General features: G+C 42.7%; 1 protein-coding gene across 2 annotated transcripts in view; it reads left to right on the top strand.

Annotated features, from left to right (window-relative positions):
• hdac11 (histone deacetylase 11) overlaps positions 1–22355 on the top strand; it is a 120723-nt gene that overhangs the window by 40078 nt on the left and 58290 nt on the right. For both annotated transcript variants that reach the window (XM_078543462.1, XM_078543463.1), the window contains exon 6: positions 21794–21836. In XM_078543462.1, coding sequence (XP_078399588.1) covers positions 21794–21836 — 43 coding nt within the window. The remainder of the gene's footprint in view (positions 1–21793; positions 21837–22355) is intronic.

The raw sequence follows: 22355 nt of genomic DNA on the forward strand, positions 1-22355 counted from the left end.
TGATTCAAAAATATTATCCTGATAATGATGAAGTCTAGATCACTCAGCTCTAACCTTTTTTTATTGGAGATGCATTTTAACTTAAAACATCAAGAGCGTTTTAATCTAAAAACTTTAGCAGCAGCCTTCCAATGTCTATTATTGGAGATCAAGAGGATCCAAATTTATACTTTTTCCTGCATCCTTGAATCTAGAGATCTCCAATTTATAATGAGACCTGAAGCAGTATTATAATTTTTTAAAAAATTAATTGCTGTCAGTGAATTATCTGTGAATGACATTGACTTCCATGAACCGTGTCAATCTTGCACCGATTGTTAAAAGACATAGATGAAATTCAGTTTCAGTCTCATCCTGGTTCTGTATTTTATCTTGTTATTAGACACTTGAAAAGCCTAAATCCCACTTCACCAGTAGAACAAGAACTTTCTTTCCTTCCTATGGTGGCGTTATATACTTAAAGACGTCAAATGAAGCAGAATTAGAGAGTGGTGCAGAATTGGATCAGGACAGATGTAAATTGTCACTATTTCAAAGTTATATATTATGTCCTTATTTTTGTTTTAAATTATAAATTCCTATGGGCACGTTTAGAATGAAAAACGGCTGCATATAGTGACACCACTGGCCCTGGCCAGAACGGAGATGATTAATGCGAGAATTACCCAATCAGGCCTGGAGATTGCACATGGGATGAGTGTCGCTGGGAGTACTCAACGTTGACTTTGGACCCCATTAAGCCTCATGGCATCAGGTCAAACATGGGCAAGGAACCATCCTGCTGATTACCACCTACGGGCCTCCCGTAACTGATGAACCAGTACTTCTCCATGTTGAACACCTCTTGGAAGAAGCATTGAAGGTATCAAGGGCACAGAAGGTACTCTGGGTGGGGAACTTCAGTGTTCATCACCAAGAGTAGCTTGGTAGGACTACTGCTGACTGAACTGGCTGATTCTTGAAGGACGTATCTGAAGCCTAGGCCTGCAGGAGTTGGTGAAATAAACAAGAGGGAAAAAACCTACTTTACCTCTCCCTCATCAGTCTACCTATGGCAGATGCATCAAACCATGATAGTTTTGGATACCCTCCATTGTGTTGTGTGTCACTACCACCTGGCTACATGGGATACATTCTGAATACTTGGCATCCAAAAGGTACTGTGGGTCATCAGCAGCAGCAGCAGAATTGCATTCAACAATAATTTCCATTAGCTTTTTTAAAAAATTCAATTGTAGGATGTGGGCATTGCCAACAAGCTCAGTTGCCCATCCCTAATTGCTCTTGAGAAGGTCGTGGTGAGTCACCTTTTTGAATCACTGCATTCCATGTGGCATAGGTACACCTACAGTGCTGTTAGAGAGAGAGAGTTGTAGGATTTTGGCCCACTGGTAGTGAAGGAATGGTAATATAGTGTGACTTGGAGGGGAACTTGCAGGTGGTTGTGTTCCCAGGTGCCTGCTACCTTTGTTGTTCTTGGTGGTACAAGTTGTAGATGTGGAACGTGCTGTCGAAGGAGCCTTGGAAAATTGCTGCGGTGGACCGTGTAGATTGTGTACACGCTGAAGCCACTGTGCACCACTGGTGGAGGGAGTGAATTTTTAAGATGGTGGATGGGGTGCCGATCAAGTGGGCTGCTTTATCTTGGATAGTGTCGAGTTTCTTGAGTCTTTTTGGAGCTGCATTTACCCAGGCAAATTCCATCACTCTTCTGACTTGTGCTTTATAAATGATAGAGAAGCTTTGGGGAGTCAGAAGATGAGATAATTGCTGTAGAATTCCCATTCTTTGACTTGCTCTTGTAGCCACAGTATTTATATGACTGGTCTAGTTATGTCAGTGGCAACCCCCAGGATATTGATGGTGTGGGGTTCAGTGATGGTAATGCCATTGAACACCAAGCTTGACACCATTGTGGCCAAAGCAGCCCATTTGATTGTTTGATGGTCCATGTGTTTTGGGAAATATACGTATTTTCTTTTTCTGTGATGTCCCCTTTAAGACCATGATATACTGACAAGTATTCTGAAAGAGGATTAACTAGCTTCCTGATTATGACATCATTAGGTTCTAAGAAATGCCCACTTGACCAGAGGCTGCCATAGGGATGAACAGCTAAGAAGCAAATGGAAAATAGAAAGCTAATTGCAGTGGGGTGGGTCAGCCTGTTTTTGCTGTTCAGTGGCTCAGAACACAAAGAATTGGTGCAAAGAGGAAATGAGCAAGATTCTCTCCAAATGGAACAGTTTTCTGTTTGGTAGTCTTGGAACAGACCCCGCTGTTGAAGTAGGTCTCTGAGAATAGGGCACAGACTGTGTTATAGTCTGTGTTATACAGTTAGAAAGAGCAGAGAACTGAAGATAGGAAGAGCAGGGGATTGTGTATTGGGCAAGACCCACTGTTGCTGGTTCAGTGTTGCCAGAGCCCAGCAGGCTGTTTAAAGGGATGGAGACGGGAGTCTGTGGGGATTCTGTGCCATTAGGACTGTTGTAACCTAAATGAGAGAGGGTTTATAGATATCCACCTTGTTAGTTATAGCTGTGTACTTTGTGTGGAATATGGTTGGCGGTGACTCGAGGGCTGAAACGATTGAATGAGAAGTGAGAGATCCTACATAGTGGCGGCCGAGTTGGAATGACTGAAATTGCATGTGGTGCCACATTGTGTGGGAAGGAATGCAAGTGTTTGTTACTAAGTGAGTAGGATCTTTGTTGTGTTGACTATTTAAAGTGAAACTACCTCTGTTTTAAATATCCTTCACCTGTTAATTAACGTTTGAATTATCTTAATTTTAGTTGGTTTGTTTCAGTAAAAGTTTTAAGAAGTGAAATCTTGTCCTGCGGTTTTCTTTCCTTTGGCATCGTGGGGATTCCTTTCTTTTGGAAAAAGTTATCGGTTTCTACAGGAATGTAACAATTGGCAACCCATCCACCACCGTAAGCATTCACTCCCTCCACCTCCACCGTAAAATAACTGGAAGAAACATTGCAGCAACAACATGTTTATTGACACCATTGCATCTGCCAATAAATTGGAGGCGGAATCAGACTTACAATAGGCCAGACACACAGCAATTTATTTTACAGCAAACAAAGCCTATTTACACAGTACACTCAAACAAATATCTCACTGAGACTATTAAAAAGAATCCCTCTGAACTGCAGCAAACAGAACTCATGACCAAAACTGCATCTCCCAATAAAAGCAAAGTGATTTTTCTCTAGCAATATTGAGGGAGTGGAGAATAGTTTAATACAAAGGAGGTGTGTAAAAACAAAAACAAAAATACCTGGAAAAACTCAGCAGGTCTGGCAGCATCTGTGGAGAGGAACACAGTTAACGTTTCGAGTCCGCATGACTCTTCAACAGAACTAAGGGAAAATAGAAAATGGGTGAAATATAAGCTGGTTTAAGGGGGGTTCTGTCGAAGGGCCATGAAGGCTCGAAACGTTAACTGATTTCTTCTCCGCCGATGCTGCCAGACTTGCTGAGTTTATCCAGGTAATTCTGTTTTTGTTTTGGATTTCCAGCATCTGCAGTAGCTTTTAGCTTTTTGTTTTTATCTTTGGTTTAAGGGGGGACCGATCGTGTCAGCCTGTTCCTGCCCCACGGAACTCATTTCTTGCTATCTTGATTCCATTCTCTCTCCCCTTGTCCAGTCCCTTCCCACCTACATCCGTGATTCCTCTGACACCCTACATCATATCAACAATTTCCAGTTCCCTGGCCCCAACCGCCTCCTCTTCACCATGGACGTCCAATCCCTCTACACCTCCATCCCCCACCGGGATGGTCTGATGGTTTTCCGCTTCTTCCTCGAACAGAGGCCTGAACAATCCCCATCCTCCACTACTCTCCTCCGTCTGGCTGAACTTGCTCTCACACTGAACAATTTCTCCTTAAACTCCTCTCACTTCCTCCAAATAAAAGGTGTGGCTATGGGTACCCGCATGGGCCCCAGCTATGCCTGTCTCTTTATGGGGTATGTGGAACATTCCTTGTTCCAGTCCTACTCCGGCCCCCTCCCACAACTATTTCTCCGGTACATCGATGATTACTTCGGTGCTGCTTCATGCTCTCGTCTGGACCTGGAGAAATGTATTAATTTTGCTTCCAATTTCCACCCCTCCATCATTTTCACATGGTCCATCTCTGACACTTCCCTCCCCTTCCTTGACCTCTCTGTCTCAATTTCTGGTGATAGACTGCCCACCAATATCCATTACAAGCCTACCGACTCCCACAGCTACCTCGACTACAGCTCCTAACACCCCGCTTCCTGTAAGGACTCCATCCCATTCTCTCAGTTCCTTCACCTCTGTCGCATCTGTTCTGATGATGCCACTTTCAAGAACAATTCCTCTGACATGTCTCCTTCTTCCTTAACCGAGGTTTTCCACCCACGGTGGTTGACAGGGCCCTCAACCATGTCTGGCCCATCTCCCGCGCATCCGCCCTCACACCTTCTTCTCCCTCCCAGAAACATGATAGGGTCCCTCTTGTCCTCACTTATCACCCCACCAGCCTCCGCATTCAAAGGATCATCCTCCGCCATTTCCGCCAACTCCAGCATGATGCCACCACCAAACACATCTTCCCTTCATCCCCTCTGGCGGCATTCCGTAGGGATCGTTCCCTCCGTGACACCCTGGTCCACTCCTCCATCACCCCCTACTCCTCAACCCCCTTCCACGGCACCTTCCCATGCAACCACAGAAGATGCAACACCTGCCCCTTCACTTCCCCTCTCCTCACCGTCCAAGGGCCCAAACACTCATTTCAAGTGAAGCAGCGTTTCACTTGCACTTCCCTCAACTTAGTCTACTGCATTCGTTGCTCCCAATGCGGTCTCCTCTACATTGGAGAGACCAAACGCAAACTGGGTGACTGCTTTGCAGAACACCTTCGGTCTGTCCGCAAGCATTACCAGACCTCACTGTCGCTTGCCATTTCAACACCCCACCCTACTCTCATGCCCACATGTCCGTCCTTGGCTTGCTGCATTGTTCCATTGAAGCTCAACGCAAACTGAGGAACAGCACCTCATCTTCCGACTAGGCACTTTACAGCCTTCCGGACTGAATATTGAGTTCAACAATTTTAGATCATGAACTCTCTCCTCCATCCCCACCCCCTTTCCGATTTTCCCCCTCCTTTTTGTTTTTTCCAATAATTTATATAGATTTTCCTTTTCCCACCTATTTCCATTATTTTTAAATGTATTTCCATGCATTGTTTTATCTCTACCTTTTAGCCTTTTTCGATTCCTTCACCCCACCCCACCCCCACTAGGGCTATCTGTACCTTGCTCGTTCTGCTTTCTACCCATAATTAGCACATTCCTTAGATAATATCACCACCTTCAACACCTCTTTGTCCTTTTGTCTGTGACATCTTTTGGTTATCTCCACCTATCACTGGCCCTCTATCCAGCTCTTCTTGTCTCCCCCCCCCATTAAACCAGCTTATATTTCACCCCTTTCCTATTTTTCCTTAGTTCTGTTGAAGAGTCATGCGGACTCGAAACGTTAACTGTGCTTCTCTCCACAAATGCTGCCAGACCTGCTGAGTTTTTCCAGATATTTTTGTTTTTGTTTTGGATTTCCAGCATCCGCAGTTTTTTGCTTTTATCTTAGTGTGTAAAATCAATCCTGCTCACTTGTAGATTTTGGGTTTGGAAGATGCCGTCAAAGGAACCTTGGCGAGTTGCTGCAAGGCTGTCTCTTGTGACACCAACGGTCCCAGATAGAATGGAGATGATTGGGTAATTAGGCCTGGAGACTACACTTGATTGTGATGCTGCAGTACTTCCACTGATGAAAGGATGTAATTACAACATGATAAACTTACATCTGCAGTTTCCATTTTCAATGCAGATATAGGAATTTATATTGGAAAAGCTACACCCAAATGTAAGATGTTTAATATTCCAGATAGGTTGTTACCTTGCTTTACTTTATAAAGTTGTAATCTCCTCAAGCTTTTAAATGATGACAAAGGAAAGTGAAGCTTGTCATCTGAACTATAAATTGAGAGGTACAAGAAAATAACTCCCACATACCTGTCATCTTATAATGTACTTGGTGATCTACTATGCACATGCTAGGTTGGAGGGTAGAGCCTGTCAAGAATATGTAACTGATGTCCTTGTGCTGTTGCTGAGAGTGATATTGTCTGCTTGGATTATGTGCTGCATGATTGTAGTACGGTGTTATTCACCCACAGCTGTGTCATATCATTGTACATGCTAATATCCTATTTAGTATCAAGATTGTAAAATGAACAATGAAAGATGTCATGTAGGTAAAATAATACATGAAAAGTTGAGCGTGCAATGCAGCTGATCTCGCTGATGCAAAGCAAAATCACAGAACCCTTACAGCACAGAATCAGGCCAGTTGGCCCAACCAAACAATGTCAGCATTTATGCTCCACTTGTACCTCTGCCTGTCTTTCCCCATCTAATTCTATCAACATAACCCTCTATTCCCTTGTCCCTCATATGCTTACCTAGTCACCCCTTTTGTTTTTTATAATGCTCCTTTGAAGCGCCTTGGCAGAATATCTGTTTTTTGTACATGTCCCATTGCCTTGTGAGGACAATGTTCCCGACCCTGGTCAGGTACAACCTGTTTGGCTTGTACAGGTCCTAATGTCCAGCGATCTGAAGCTCTTCCTCCTGCAAAAAATGAAATAGTTTTTGATGGCATTTAATGGAATTAAGTGCAGAAACAATAGCAATATATTCCAATGATTAATCTAATGGAACTGAGAGAAATGTTAAACTTTAGTTTTAAAATTGATAGGACGTGAGCAGTATTCAAATAGAAATTTAGAACAATGGTCTGGATTTTACGTTTCCAGCAGGGACATGTAAAATATGTTGGGAGGCTAGTCCACCACCTTCCCGCCCATCCCCATAATACGGGGTTTGGTTAAGGTGCCCACTAGCCTGCTCACCCTTATGCCTATTAAGGCCATTAAGTGGCCAATTATTTCCCACTAAGGCTGTCAATCTGCCTCCACTGCCATAAAATGCTGGGCAGTAGGTGGCAGGTGGGCGAGAGTGGGAAGGAAGGGGGACACATTATGCCCTGTGCGCATCAGAGGCACCCCCCTCCCCCCCCAACCCAAGATGTTACCCAGCCTGACCTCCAAAGCCAGACCCCCAACTCCTAGTCCCCCTCCCTAAACTCTTTGATCCCTCCCCGTCCAAACCCTTGACTTACCTCTCTGTGATGGCCATGTCCTCTCCATCCCGGGGACTCCTGGTCCTCCCAGCAGCGCCCACTGCTGAGTTCTGGTGCTGCTAGGACTGCTAGAGCTTCCAGCCAATCAGAGTTGCCGGTAGCTCGAGGGTGGGACTTCCTGTCACTGAGGAGCATAAGTCCGGCGCTTAGCTTGTTTAGGCCGTCAGCAGCGTGTTATTACTGTGGGGCAGCCTTTCATAAAGTCTGTCGGTTTGGAACCGACTTTCCTTCCATGGAGGCCAGCAGTCCACTCCCCCACCCACCCCACAACCCCAGTAAAATCCAGCCCAATGAGCTGAAGTTATGTGAGATAATTGATGCCATAAGAAATGGTTAAACAGCATTTAAATTTTTTAGGTAATTGGCCAGAGCCTTATTTAAAACTAAATACTTACATTGCGAGAAACAAAAGTACCAGGGACTGCTTTTGAGGCCCACCATTAGGGCCCCATTTTAGTCAGGAGTTAGGGCTGGCTGGTGTTTGGTTGGATGTGGAGTCCAGCAGGCAAAGCACTTAAAATTCACAGGAAATTGTGTTCAGCTGAAGGACAGCAGGGAAGAAAAAAAGGAACAAAAAGCAGTATATTTGAAACTAACTGCATTTTTAATTTTCAATTCAATATATTCTGAATTTGACAGTTTCCAATTGCTTCACAAACTGAAATCACACCTGATGTCGGCCAGACTGGGTATATGTGGCAGTTTCTTCCCTTGAAGGGTATTCATAAACCAGTTGGGTTTTTACAACAATGCAACAGCTTCGTGATTACTTTTACTACTTTCAGTTTTTTTTTCCATTTCCAGGTTTTTAAATAAATGCGATTCAAGCCTCGAACTGTTATGGTTTAAAATGAATTGCATTTGCGGCTGAGGCTTGAGATTACTGTATTGCTGTCTCTGCCTTTTATGGTCTGCTGGCACTTGACTGGCACCAATGTTAACATGGTATTTGTTCTAGAGTGGTTCTGCATGTAATTTTCCTCCTGCTTCATCCACTTTATTAAAAAATGCTATTTTGATTAGACATTAAACGTACAAGTATAATTTATATGTTTCATTGTACAAGGACCAGGCAACATTTGACAAGTCTTATTATGATGTACTACTAGTTTTCAGATTGATTAACTTTAATTTTGAGTTCTTTGTTTCTATGCCTATAAATGTAGCCTTGGTATCAGAGATTATTCATGTGGGTTTACAGACTACATATTATAGTATTACTGGTTTATCAGTATATCTGCCCCCTTTATCCCCGCATTAGCGTAGTAATGGTATATTGGTTGGGTGGCAGTTGGTAGCTGAGGGGTGGTTGACCATATATTTTGTTGGGCAGGGAGAATCTTGCACATATCTGGAGGGCACTAGCATGTTGTTGATAAGGTGGTGACAAATCTGTGTGCTGGGCCTCTTGATCTGCCTCATTTGCATTTACTTCATCAACAATAACTTGCATTTATATACCTCCTTTAACATAGCTTAGATCGTGATGTATAAGTCTACTTGGCGTATAAGGCAACCCCATTCCCCCCGGCCGCCCCGTCCACTGCCACTTTTCAGCTCCAAAATGCTATACTCACATTCGGAGATGCCCTTAATTTTTCACCCCAGAAATGCATGTTTTACTAACCCAAGACTGTAAGTTGGTGCATGGGTTCAAGCAGGCAATGAAGGCTGTGTTGCGAAGAAGATGCGAGAGAGCTTAAGACACGCCCACACAGAGCGGGAACTTGTGTGGTGTGAATGTTATTGCCACTTGTCAGCCCAAGCCTGGATATTGTCCAGGTCTTGATGCATTTGGACATGGACTGCTTCAGTATCTGAGGAGTCACGAATGGTGCTGAACATTGTGCAATCCAGCGAACATCCCTACTTCTAACCTTATAATGGAAGGAAGGTCATTGATGAAGCAGCTGGAGATGGATCGGCTCAGACACTACCCGGAGGAACCACTGAAGTGATGTCCTGGAACTGCAATGATTGACCTCCAACAACCACAAGCATCTTCCTTTGTGCTATGTATGACTCCAACCAGCGGAGAGGTTCCCCCCTGATTTCCATTGACTCCCTAGTTTTGCTAGGGCTCCTTGATGCCACACTCGGTCAAATGTTGCCTTGATGTCAAGGGCAGTCACTCTCACCTCAATTCAGGAGTTCAGCTCTGTTGTCCATATTTAAATCAAGGCTGTAATGAGGCCAGGAGCTGTGTGGCCCTTGAGGAAACCAAACTGAGCATCAGTGAGCAGGTTATTGTTAAGCAAGTGCCACTTGATAGCACTGTTGATGATCCCTTCCATCACTTTACTGATGATTGAGAGCAGACTGATGGGACGGTGATTGGCCGGATTGGATTTGTCCGGCTTTTTTAGTACTGGACATACCTGGGCAATTTTCCACATTGCCGGGTAGATGCCAGTGTTGTAGCTGTATTGCAGCAGCTTGGCTAGGAACGCAACTAATTCTGCAGCCTTCTGTACTATTATCGGAATATTGTCAGGGCCCATAGCCATTGCAGTGTCCAGTGCCTTCAGTCGTTTCTTGATAGCACGTGGAGTGAATCGAATTGTCTGAAGATTGACACCTGTGTTGCTGGGGACCTCCAGAGGAGGCAATATTAATAATAAAAAACAGTCTTTTGAGAACAGGTTTGTAGTTTAAACCAGCAGCAAACAATGCTGATACACAGTAAACATGCTAAGTATAGGAGTTTAGAATAATGCACAATAGTGACTATTGATCCAGAAAAAAGTATTAGCAGTAGTATGTATGTACTGACAAAATAAATGGAGCGTAGTAGCCTGATACTGTATTTATTTTTTGCAAATTAAATGTTCAGTACAATATTTCGCAATCTTTTTCTTTCACCAACAGCCTGAAATTTGGCATAAACTTTTCACAGACTGAGCATCTCAACTCCGCCTCCAGCTTTACATCCAGTATCAGTGACCAATATTTCGAATTCTTGAAAGTTACTGCAGAAAAAGTGGATTCCCAGAGCCACTTTGAGCTGAACATCGAAAACCGCTATGCAATGTCTGGGTGGAGAACCATGAACTCGTTTTCTTTTTAAAGATGATTGCACAGCATCAAGGCAGATTCATCTTTTGCTGATGATTGATCTAGCTTTGAAATGAAGGCAAATCCACTTTGAAACCGGGCCTGTCCAGAGAGAGCATACTTTGGAGGCCTTGAGATAGTTGGGAGCTATAGATGTCAAGGTGAACTGAATCTCATATGAACTGAAAGGCCAGCCTGAACCTTTCAAAATCAGAGAAGCGCTTGTCCAATTTGCTGAGCAGATTCCCTGACCACTTCACATAGTGCTGCTGATCAGAATCGGCATCTGCCGCACATTGTTGCAGATCTGGCAGGTGCGTGAAATCCTGACTCTTCCCATGCACCACAGAAAGTTTTGGTTTTGAATGAAATGCTTGCACGTTCTGCGCCAAATTGGAAATCACCTTTCCCTTTCCCTAAAATTTCAGTTTCGGTTTGTTCAAGAAGACAGCAACTTGGGTCTGAAAATTCAAGTCGCATTGCCACGCATCAACAGAGCAAATCACCACCTTTTCCTTTCTCAGCAAGAAAGTCTCAGATTGGAGTGAGCAGGGCAGCAAATCATTGCGAGACCTTTCCACAACTCAAGTTATCATACAAATGCAAATAGATGATTTTGATGAAATCTGACTTCACTTCTTCCAACAATTCCACAAACTGGTGATGGTTCAGAGTGCTATTGCGGTCAAAATTGACGATTCTCGATTTTAACAATCGTGCTCATCCAATCTTCTATTGTGTCTCCCCCCCGCCTTACATTGGAGCATAGAAATTTTCTTGGGGAAAAATGCAGTGAAAAGAGACCAAATCATTGCCATCAAGGCTGTTTGCAGTCGAATGCTACTTCAGCAGACTGACAGATTCTAGATTTTTGTTCAATTATGGCAGATGCACTATCCCTAACTAACCAAGAAGCTAACTTCAAATACAATTCAAACTTTTCCACGACACCTTTGAAAACACCAAGAATGTCAATGCTTCAAGAGCAGTTTTTCAGCCCAGAAATTGCCAGTAGTTCTTGGTGAATCTCCAAGTCTTCAGATATAAAACAAATCCAGAAAATGAACTGTGCAGCATCTCGGATGCCACCGAAAATGACACGTATCCTTAACTAAGCATGCAGGTAACCTTCAAGATATTGCGGCAGATCTTGCCATTGGAGAGCAGCTGTTTGATGACTCAGCTGTAGATTTTGAACATTTTGCATGATATTGTGTTTTTGCCTTTGCTTCATAATTTTTGAGCAAAGCTTCCCATAGTTGTACAGATGATTTATTTCACCAATTCTCCATCTGAAAACAATTTGTTTTTTCAAGGCAGAGTCCACGCTGCTTTGTAGCTATAGCCAAAGTCACCAGCTCAGAGAAAGTGTGTCAAATTCTGCTGCTGATAATGCAAATTTGTTTTCAGATGAGTGATTTTGCCCTCTCGACTTAGGCAGCTTCCTCTTAGTGACCAATCAAACTTGTTTCCGCTTTGGAAATGTTTTTTTTGAACTGCCCACCTGGCTTTGGTCGAATTTTTTTTTACACAGTGGCTTCTTGTTTCTTTTCACAACAGCAAATCCCAACATCCATGCGTTGTGAGATTTATGCCTGATTTTTTTCCAATCTCTGTTTCTTTGCTGCAGTTTTCGCTAAAGTACAGGCTTTCTCATCGTCAATCAGGCCAGCACCTCTCTCGTGCTCTTGTTGCCACTTCCTAATAACAAACTTATCGATGTTTGAAATGTGAGAGGATGTTTGGGTAAATTAGAGAATCAATTTGTCACATATATCCCTGGCTGATTCAGCATATGTGGCGAGTGGCGAATGTATTGGACAATGCTGGTGCAAACGTCAACATGTGCCATTAATTAAGACGTTTTACACCCCAATCTACCTGATGCAAAACTGCCAGGAAACATTATGCTCACTGCACTGTATTCAAAGAATACTGAATCTAGGACCTCCGCATTGCCAGTGGCTTTCCCTGAAAACCAATCACGTGCCCCAAGATTAAAAAGCTCAGGACAGATGCCATTCCTCAAGTGAGGCCTGGGGGTTGGTATTGGGATGTGAGGGGAGGGGAGGGTGGGTACGTGAGGTAAATGTCAGAACACTTATCTGTTTGGCCTGAAACAACTTCTAAATCATTGAAAACAATTCATTTTAGTTGAAAATTTCTGAAAAATACAATGTATCTGAACATCCCCATTTTCACAGAAATGTTGCAAGATGATGCATAAAAGAGAGCTATAAATTTTGGAGATGAGGACCTGCCATCCCACCCCCATGAAGTAGAAAGATCCTGTGCCTGGCAACTGGGGACGCTGAGAAGGAAATCTAGCTGCCGAGATGAGGTGGATTTGCCTGAGCGTCACTCTGCTGATTGCATGGACAGGACCAGTGCTGGAAAAAGTGCAATGATCTGACCTGGCAGTTAATGTTAACTTATTCCCTTTCATCATAAGGTCAGACGTGGGGATTGCACAATGTTCAGTACCATTCTCGACTCCTCAGATACTGAAGCAGTCCATGTCGAAATGCAGCAAGACCTGGACAATATCCAGACTTAGGCTGACAAGTGGCAAGTAATATTCATGCCACACAAGTGCCAGGCAATGACCATCTCCAATGATAGAGAAAATAACCATTGCCCCTTGACATTCAATGGCATTACCATCACTGAATCCCACACCATCAACACCCAGGAGGTTACCATTGACCACAAAATGAAATGGACTATCCATATAAATACTGGCTAAAAGAGCAGGTCAGAGGCTAGGAATCCTAAGGTGAGTAACTCACCACCTGACACCCCAAAGCCTATCCACCATCTACAGGGCACAAGTCAGGAGTGTGATGGAATACTCTCCACTTGCCTGGATGAGTGCAGCTCCAACAACACACCAGAAACTCAGCACCACCCAGGACAAAGCAGCCTGCTTGATTGGCACCCCATCCACAAACATTCACTCCCTCCCCACTGACGCATAGTGGCAGCAGTGTGTACCATCTACAAGATGCACTGCAGGAACTCACCAAGCCTCCTGAGGCAGCCACGATTACTACCATCTAGAAGGACAAGTGCAGCAGACACATGGGAACACCATCACTTGGAAGTTCCCCTCCAAGCCACTCACCATCCTGATTTGGAAATATATCTCCATTCCTTCACTGTTGCTGGGTCAAAATCCTGGAACTCCCTCCCTAACAACAATGTGGGAGTGCCTGCACCACATGGACTGCAGCGGTTCAACCACCTTCTCGAGGGCAATTAGGGATGGGCAATAAATGATGGCCCAGCCAGCAAAGCTCACATCCCATGAATTAGTAAAATAAAAAACTAACTCTGCCAGCAAAGAGTATCAGGAAACCAAATTACTGCAGATCTTTTTTACCTTGCAGTTATTGCCTCTTACCGTTTCTAGCATGTTCCAATTTTATTTCCTGCTATTTAAAAGTAAAGACTTGTTTAAAAGCTCTAGCTAGTGTCCTAGCAGCAGGTGTCAAAAAGGAGTTAGTCTTTTGATGCAAGATGTGTAACTGTTTTCAGGCCAGATGTTTTTGTATACAAAGATCTGCATCCAGCAGCCAATGTGTTGATCATCTCCTTAATTATCTTCACCCAGAAAGACAGGCTTTTAAATGTGTCCTGTAATTGGATTAGACAGAAGCATCCCCTGCTTAAGGATTGGTTGCAATGTCTGCAAACTTCCCTGCGAAAGCAGCAATGAGCAGTAGATCCTCCAAACAAGCTGGTAGCTGGACACCAGCACTGCTTATGTGCTGTCAATGTTCTGTGCAACTTGGTATTCCCTTTTCTCTGTGCGAGACAAATTGGCACGTTTAATGTACGAGTACAGGGCATCCAGCGGAGAATTGCTGCTTTTAAAGCACTTGACTCCATGAGGAGAATGTCTTCAGATGCAAGAAACCACATTGTGTGGCTTAATGGTGGCATGCTCTGAGGTTAGTGGCACCAGCTCAGCGCAAGGTGAGCCCGTTTTGTCTCCTAGGGCTGCATCTTAGTATGCACAGCTGCACCATTCTAATCCTTTCATCTTTCCTTCTTACAGATCTGTAGAGGTCTGCAACATGAAGGGGAGAGGCTGACAGAACAGGGAAAACAAGTATGAGGAGGAGGTGGAGCAGCCCCAGGGAAGAAACTGGGAGAAGGGATGTTGGCCTTTCCATCCCCACACTGCACCGTAAGGGTGATGAGGTGCAGGAGGGAGGAGACCAGGGCACCTTTCTTCATATGACAGTGCAACCTCCTCACTTACTCTGTGCCACACCCACTCAGCAGCTGATGTACCTGCCTCAGCAGCCACCTAAGTTTGACAGATCGAGGGTTTGGGGAGATTCAGAAGAGGCCTTGGGGTGGGAAATGTGCCCGGTCTCTATTGCAGAGGGTCAGCAATGGGTCAGAATGGAATAGGACTTCAGGGATCTGTAGCTGAAAGAAGGAGGCATCAGATCCTCGCATGGCATCTACCTCCGGTTGATCAACCATCGTTTGTGCCTTTTGACTGCTGTGGTCAGTGGTGGTTTCCAGGGATGATGGCATGAGATAGCTTTTATCAAAAGGTTGTTCAGGACCTTTGGGATCTGGTGGAGACCTCTACAGCCGACCCGAAGATGATGCCCCTTCCCATGATTCAGCAACAATCTTGTTTTTGAGGGTGTAATGGGGAAATGAGGTAGGGTGTAAAGCCCAGCTTTTCCTGTTGCTCTTTCTCATTCTCGGGGATTCGTCATACAGCTTTTTTGTTTTTGAATTCTGCCACTGTATATATTTTTATATTTTTAGTTTTGTTAAAAGCAATCATGCAGGCCCATTCGAGGGGGGAAAAATCTTCATTATTTAAAAAAAAATTAAAATTGGTGTCTCAAAATCTTTGCAATTCTTGATGCAGAGTTTGATACTTCACCACTACACCACTGTTACCGAAGCTGGACTTTTAGTCCATGAGCATGTCTTTCTGTTACAATGTAAAGATGCTGCACTGAGTGTCTCAGCTGTTAAGTTTACCTGCTGCTTTATTTGGAGGGTAATGGACCTTACCATCTGTAACTTCTAATTTGTAAACAGTCCAATTTTCTGTCTTTGCATCTTGTTGAATAAACATTTTTTAGATGTTGTCAGTAAAGATAATAGTTTAAAAGCAAAAAACTGCGGATGCTGGAAATCCAAAACAAAAATAAAAATAAGACCTGCTGAGTTTTTCAAGATAATAGTTTAGCCTAAGCACTTTCTCACTGTTTGTTGACCAAGTTTAATTGCACCTTGTTACTGAATAAAAGATATGTTACTTCTAAATTATCTTGCTTCTCATATTACTTGAGTTGTAATCATGCCACATGATTTGGTGTGTTTAATGTAGGGGTATTACAAAGGTTGGTTTGGAGATTACCATTGGCTGAAGACCTGTGTCACCAGTTGCTCTCTGTCTGGCTGACCTGGAAGCTGTCAGTGCAGAATCCTCTGAGGGCCACCACTGATTGAATTGGGAACATGGGGTCCTCTAGTTCCACGGGTCATTCTTTCCTCCTGCTACCTTTGAGTTGTATCTGTGTTGCCTAAGACTAATCTATCTTTAATCAGGTTATCTTTTAGCTGTCCGAATTCTGCAATCTGCGTTACTGTTTGTTTTGATCTCGCACTGCTAGGTTCATTGAAGACTTTAGCGTGCGTTATCAATGGTATACACTCAGCTGGAATCTTGCCCTTCAAATCTTCCAGTTTAGCTCTGATGTGTACTGTAGAACTGCTTCATTTACCTTCTGCTCGTGCATTTCCTTGCACTGATGTGGTTGGTAACCACCCTGTGGTTTACTTCCATATTGTCTCCCTTGCTGTGGGATCTCTCATTTTCCTTTCTCTGTTGGCACGTTTAGGGTTATCTATCCAAGCTTTAGACTTGCTGGTCTCTCATGCCTAAGACTAATCTATCTTTAATCAGGTCATCTTTTAGCTGTCTGAATTCAGATGATTCTGCAAGTTGCATTACTGCTGTTATGTAATGTTCAATGATTTCTTGTGTACCTTGTACTCTTGTAACATTCACTCGGGGTTGAATGCATTCGTTCAAAGCTTTCAAAATCTCTGCCGTCTGTTTACTTTGTTTGTTGGTTATATTTAGGGTGGTATATACTTCGTAGTAGTCTCTTCCCAGGAGTGTTAGGAGTGTAGCTACTCATATCTGTTCAGGCTTTTTAATGTTTGCAATTCTGTTGCAATCTCATAGTTTTGCCATTATAAGTGGAAAAACTGCCAATTCTGCTATGTATCACCATCCAATGTTACTGGAGATGGGATTGGAAAATTTACTGCAGCCATTTTACTCAGTATTTTCCTTTGTGTGCTTCCTTTTTGTCCCTTTTGTGTTTGCTTTAGCTTTGCCCTTGTTTCAGCAGTTTTTTTTCAGATTTGAACCTTTATGTGCCTGGGTTCTCGTTGTCTTCTCTGCCAAATTTCCAGGGTTCAAAAATCTATCTTTCTTCACTTCCTGACACCATGTTTCATGTATAAGGACAGCTGTACTTCTTCAATGTGATCTCAGTGAGAGGCTTTATTGAACTGGAGAGAAAGAGCAGCTTACAGTTAGCTTGCCTCATGGCAAAGTCACATGACTATGGCAAGCCAGGTAGCACACTTAGTAAAGATTGCATTTCCAAAACCCAAACAACTTCCAGGTGCATGGAACAGGCTTTCAGTGCCTCCATGATACTCTACATTGGCTGGGCAACAATGTGTGCACAGTTATAGCTTTTTTGTCCTTCATTTGTTGTGACATGGAATAGTGCCGCCAGGCATGGTTTTAGGGCTTAGGGCTTGTTCTCCAAAATCCATCTGCTACCTTGTACTTTGTGGCCAAATAATTCATAGATGGTGGCTTAGCAAACAACAATGGGGGGGGATAGCAGCTTCCCTCCTGCATAGAATTTGCATGCGGGATTCTTTGTACAATTTCTGTATTTAATAGGTGGAACCCCATCCTGTTGATGAATGTGTCCGGGCCCATTGTGGAGATCTCACACTCATGTGGGCATTCATTGAGAGCCCATCCTGCAGAAACCAGTGAGTCTGTGGAAGTTGATGACCTTGTCTCTTTGCTCTGCAAGGGCCACATCAAGTACAATGCCCTGTAGAAGGGGTCCCTCACTTCACTTCTCCCTGGCTGTTGTTGCACGGATTTCTAGTGATTGAGTGGAAGAAATAGGAGCAATAAATGGCATAATCACTCTTGTTTTGACTTATCAGAGTTAAGCTGCAGTTTTGGGCCTTCCTACAGCATTTCACAGAGGCAGCAATGACCAATCTGATGAAGCAGCACAGGCTGCAATGAACCTCTGACAGCTTCTGGTATAAGATTCTTTCCCAGGGCTGGAGGTCAGTAGTGCTGCATTCTCCAACCATATTGCCTCACATTTCATGCCTTTTACCTCCACTCCTCCTCCTCCTCCTCGTTTATGATAATGCAGAGTAGAGGACATCCCAGTGGAAAGACCATTGCAATCTTTGAATGTTGGAGAGGGAGAAGGTACTTGAAAATATTACTTCAGACTCAGGACTCTGGATGGAAAAACTGTAGATCTTGGTATGAAAGAAGCAGAGGGAAAAAGTTTAGAGATTAACTCCAACTGCAGACTGAGGAGTTGAAGCTCCACAGCTTTAATGGTTATCCCAGTCACCCAATGGCCCGCCAACACAATTATTTTCAGTTTAAATGGCTGCAGTTAGAATCGAGGAAATTTGCAATCGCTATTGGCTTGAATATGGTCTGAACTATGATCAACTTTTCACTTTCAGTGAGGGTCTTGAAAATTCCCAAGAAAATTACGGCATAATGTGAATAGTGTCATGCCTCACAGCATAATATCCTGAGGCTTTTGAACTGAAAAACTGACCCATGCCATACATAAACCATTCCCATAAAGCAAGCCTCCAGGAAGTTCCCACTCAACATTTCAGGAATGGATGTTTTCTGAGTCTTCGAGACCTTTGTGTCATTAATGAATTAGTTACTGAACAATACCTTTATAATAATATTCTTTGTGTGTCATTCAAGACTGTTGTGTTTTATTAATGATATAGACACCAAGCACTCATAAGCAATTGTGTAAACATGTGGGTTCATTCATTGAGACTAAGCACATGAGAACTTTTCTACAAAGGTACAAAGCTTGAAGAATCAGCAGCAGAGCTATGTGTGCTGTGTTCTGCTCATAGACCAAAGTGACACCAAGACCTGATCACATGACACACTTCCCTTCTAGTGATGACATGCTGCTCTCCTTTAAAAGCATTTTACAACAAAGTCTGCTGTGAATTTTGAGCTGGAGGCCATTTTCTTTTCACTACTGAGGCTTACATCTGTTTTACTTCTCCTTGTTAACCACTCGTATGCAAGACATTTTGCCTGATTTTAGCTTTTGCTGCAGTCACATTGCAGCAAAAAGTGCTATCATGTTCTAATCACTTGGAAGAAGCAAAAAAAAATCCCAAATATGGCTACTGTGACAGTCCTCATCAAGGCTCAGGCTGAGAAGAAAGTTTTAATTAAGTGTTGCATGAAATGTTGTAAATCTTGAATTGAAAGTATTATCAAACGCCCAGGAATAAGTTGATAAAGACTACGTAATCTTGCAACGTCATTTACAACATGTTGCTATGAATAGGTCTGGGCTTTCCAGAGCCTTTGGCTCTTTTAAAGAGCTTTCGTTCCCACGCAATATCACTACCACATTCACTGCTACCTCAAACATTGTTCCACTTTTGCCCTGGTTGCCCTTCTGCTCACTCACGCACATATTCCAATTTCACTACCTCCGCTTGCATACTTCCAGCATTGACCTACCACTAGCGGGTACATGTATAAGTGCTTTGTTGAATTTCACCCCCTTACCCAGCATGCATTTCTGCAACCATTGTGACTGACAGCAGATGGTGAACAGCCTCTTTATTTCAAATGTTGTTTGGCAGAACTACAATGAGTTGCACCCAACACTTCATCTTTAAATATGTTTTAAATGTGGATAATCCCAGTGTCATTAAAAATGTTGAAGTATTTTAACTGGAAATGGGATTTTACACCCTCCTGAACTCTTGCGCCGAGATCTCTGGTCTTGACCCTTCATTTTACAGCAAGGCAATATAAACAAAGTTCTATAAAGCTGAAATTGGTTCTGTGTAAAAGCAGCTTATCTCCACATTTGAGTTGCTGAAGGACTAAAGATAAACTTTATGAAAATTATTATGAATCTTTGGAGAAATTTTTTCAATCCGTTTAGCTTTTGTCTCTCAAAGCTGTGTATTTAAAAAAAAAAACACAATTGGAACAGACCTGTAAAGATATCCTACTACTGCTTTACATGCATTTGTGTGGAGCTTAAAACTGAGAGAACGCTTTCAATAAGTTTTGCACAGCTCACTTTGCTATTTGTAGATTCCGTATACTGGTCAAATTTTGACTTGGTTCCTTTAACTATTTCATACAAGAAAATACTAACTGTTAGAAAATTAGTTACGATCACCTGGCCAGGGCTTTGCAGTCATTAGCACAAGTGAATTAGACTAAATATATTATGTTGCATTTCCTTAAATTTCATTTCAAATCACATTATACACTCATATTGGCTAATAAAAGCAACCTCTGCGTTTGCGTCCTGATACATTCATAATTTAGATGCATGCAAATTATGTGGTTGTAAAAATTGTGGAGTTTTGAGTGTAAACAAGCTACACTGCAATGACAGTACAACCAGATCTCTTCGATCTTTTCATGTCCGTCCGCAAATCCTCCATCTGAATGAATCACCGCCCATGAAACTGGTAAGGCTTCGGATTCGAATGGGAGTATCCTCCAGTTGTAATTACTTGGGGGTCTCTCAACATTGTGACTAGGTATTCAGGTGCAACAGGAAACAGTCAGTTATTCCTGCACTTTTTTTGAAAATTATCCTTGGAGACCTGTTTTGTATTTTCTGTTTCTTAAAGGCATAAGTGTAAGTCACATTGAAAAGCTTCCCTGTTTGCAGCTTCCTATACATGCTGTGCCTAATGTGCATGAATCATGGTTAAATTTGTCTAACTTGCACCCAAGAAGGAAACTCTTGGCCTTGTTTATTTTTGCTCAGCACCATATCATTTATTTCATATATTACTTAATGTTGATCATATGGGTGGTGTTGTGGGGTGGAATGTATGGGGCTTTGTTGCCTGTGGTTTGGGTTCACATCTCTCTAATTACAGGCCTGTTCATGTTTTGGGAGAGCATCTGCTTATTTCAGTTTGGGGATTGCTCCTTAAGGCTTACTGAGTGTGATCAGTATTGGAGCAGGTTTTCTGCTGTTAATGTTGTTGTATTATGACTGTTCAGTAATGGTTAAAAGCAATATTGGCAAATTTGAAGTTTGTGTGAACAGCCATTGATTTATGCAAAGTAAGATGGGTGTGGAGGGAATTGGTGTGTGATATAATATATGGTCCCCCTGACTGGTGTAATAGGTGTGGGGCGGGGGTCATAAAATAAAATGAATGGCTAGCCCACCCCTGAGCTGCCCCCATATTATGGTGGATGGGTAAGGCATCAGCCAGCCTGCCTGCCCTTAAGACTATTGAGGCCATTCATTGGCAATTAAAGGCTACTTAAGGGCCTTTTTCTGCTGCCACCAGAACACGGTGGGTGGGAGAAGGCAGAAGGAAAGTGGCCAGCCCACTACTTTTGCCATCATGTAAATCATTGGTTGGTAATGTGGGCGATTCTAGCCACCACGTTTAGGAAAGATGAAGCATTAGAGTTAATATCCTGGGTTTACCAGGATATTACCTGGGATGAGGAACTACAGTTATGAGGAGAGATTGGAAAAGTTGTGTTCTCCTTGGACCAGAGAAGGTTAAGAGATAACTTAGTAGAGATTTTCATGATGATGAGTGGCTTTGGTAGAGTAGATTGAGAAAAATTATTCCCTGTACAGAGTGGGTCAATAATTTAGTGGCCATTGATTCAAAATCCTTGGCAAAAGATCCAGAGGGAAAATGAGGAGAAACCTTTTCAGTCAAAGTTGTCGGGATCTGGACGCTGTGCCTGAAAAGGTGGTGGAAGCTGATTACATAATTAATTTTAAAAGGGGGTTGGTCAGGTACTTGAGGACAAGGAACTTGCAGGATTACTGACAAAAAGTAGGGATGCGGGACTCAATATAACTGCTTTTGCAATGAGCCAGCACAAGCATGATGGGCTGAACAGCCTCCTTCTGTGCTGTATGTTTCTATGATATACTCTAATTGTTCCTAAGAAGTGAATGTTCTGTTGAATGCATATCTGAAATGTGTTTCTTGAAACTGTGTTGTGTATCTTTTTAGCGTTAGTAGTTAGCTGTTTATTTCTCAAGTATATATCTTATTGACCACGCTGCAAATAGAATTGCTTTATAAACTGCTGGTCGTGCAAGCTTTGTTGCAGTAATAATTTGTTTTCTTTATGTGTTTCTAATGTTTAGGCTGGGAAACTTGCCATCGACCGGGGATGGGCAATCAATGTTGGTAGGTAGCAGAAACTTAATTACTGCAAATATTTGTAGGCCATATACATGTCATTTAGATTAGAATTTTAATTTACTGTTGAAGAAATAATCTGCACTGCTAGTGTGACCGTGGATTGTTTTTATAGTTCATCAGTCAGCTAGCTGAATATAGAGGCAGATTTATTGCAACATCAGAGCTTCCAATATCAGGTAACTCTGTACAACATGATATTAAAAGCTTTGTTATTGCAAATAAATTTCATCAGCCTTCACTGCTTTTCTTATAGGTCAGTTTGCTGATCTATAAAAACAGCTGTCTTTATCACCTTTACAGCCCAGGTTATTTGTCCTGCAGTACATCCAGGCAAATGATGAAAATTACTAACGTTGAGGCTATTACATGCTTATAATAATAGCCAGTATTCTTTGTAATACTCCCGAGAAGGCTTGACAAACCAGATTTGTATGACTTGCTCCATTATTTGATTTTTTTTAAGATTAAATGTTAAATCTAAATGTGTCTGTTGTATTTGTTAAT

This window comes from Cetorhinus maximus, chromosome 6 (genome assembly GCF_964194155.1).
Source record: "Cetorhinus maximus chromosome 6, sCetMax3.hap1.1, whole genome shotgun sequence".
NCBI lineage: Eukaryota > Metazoa > Chordata > Chondrichthyes > Lamniformes > Cetorhinidae > Cetorhinus > Cetorhinus maximus.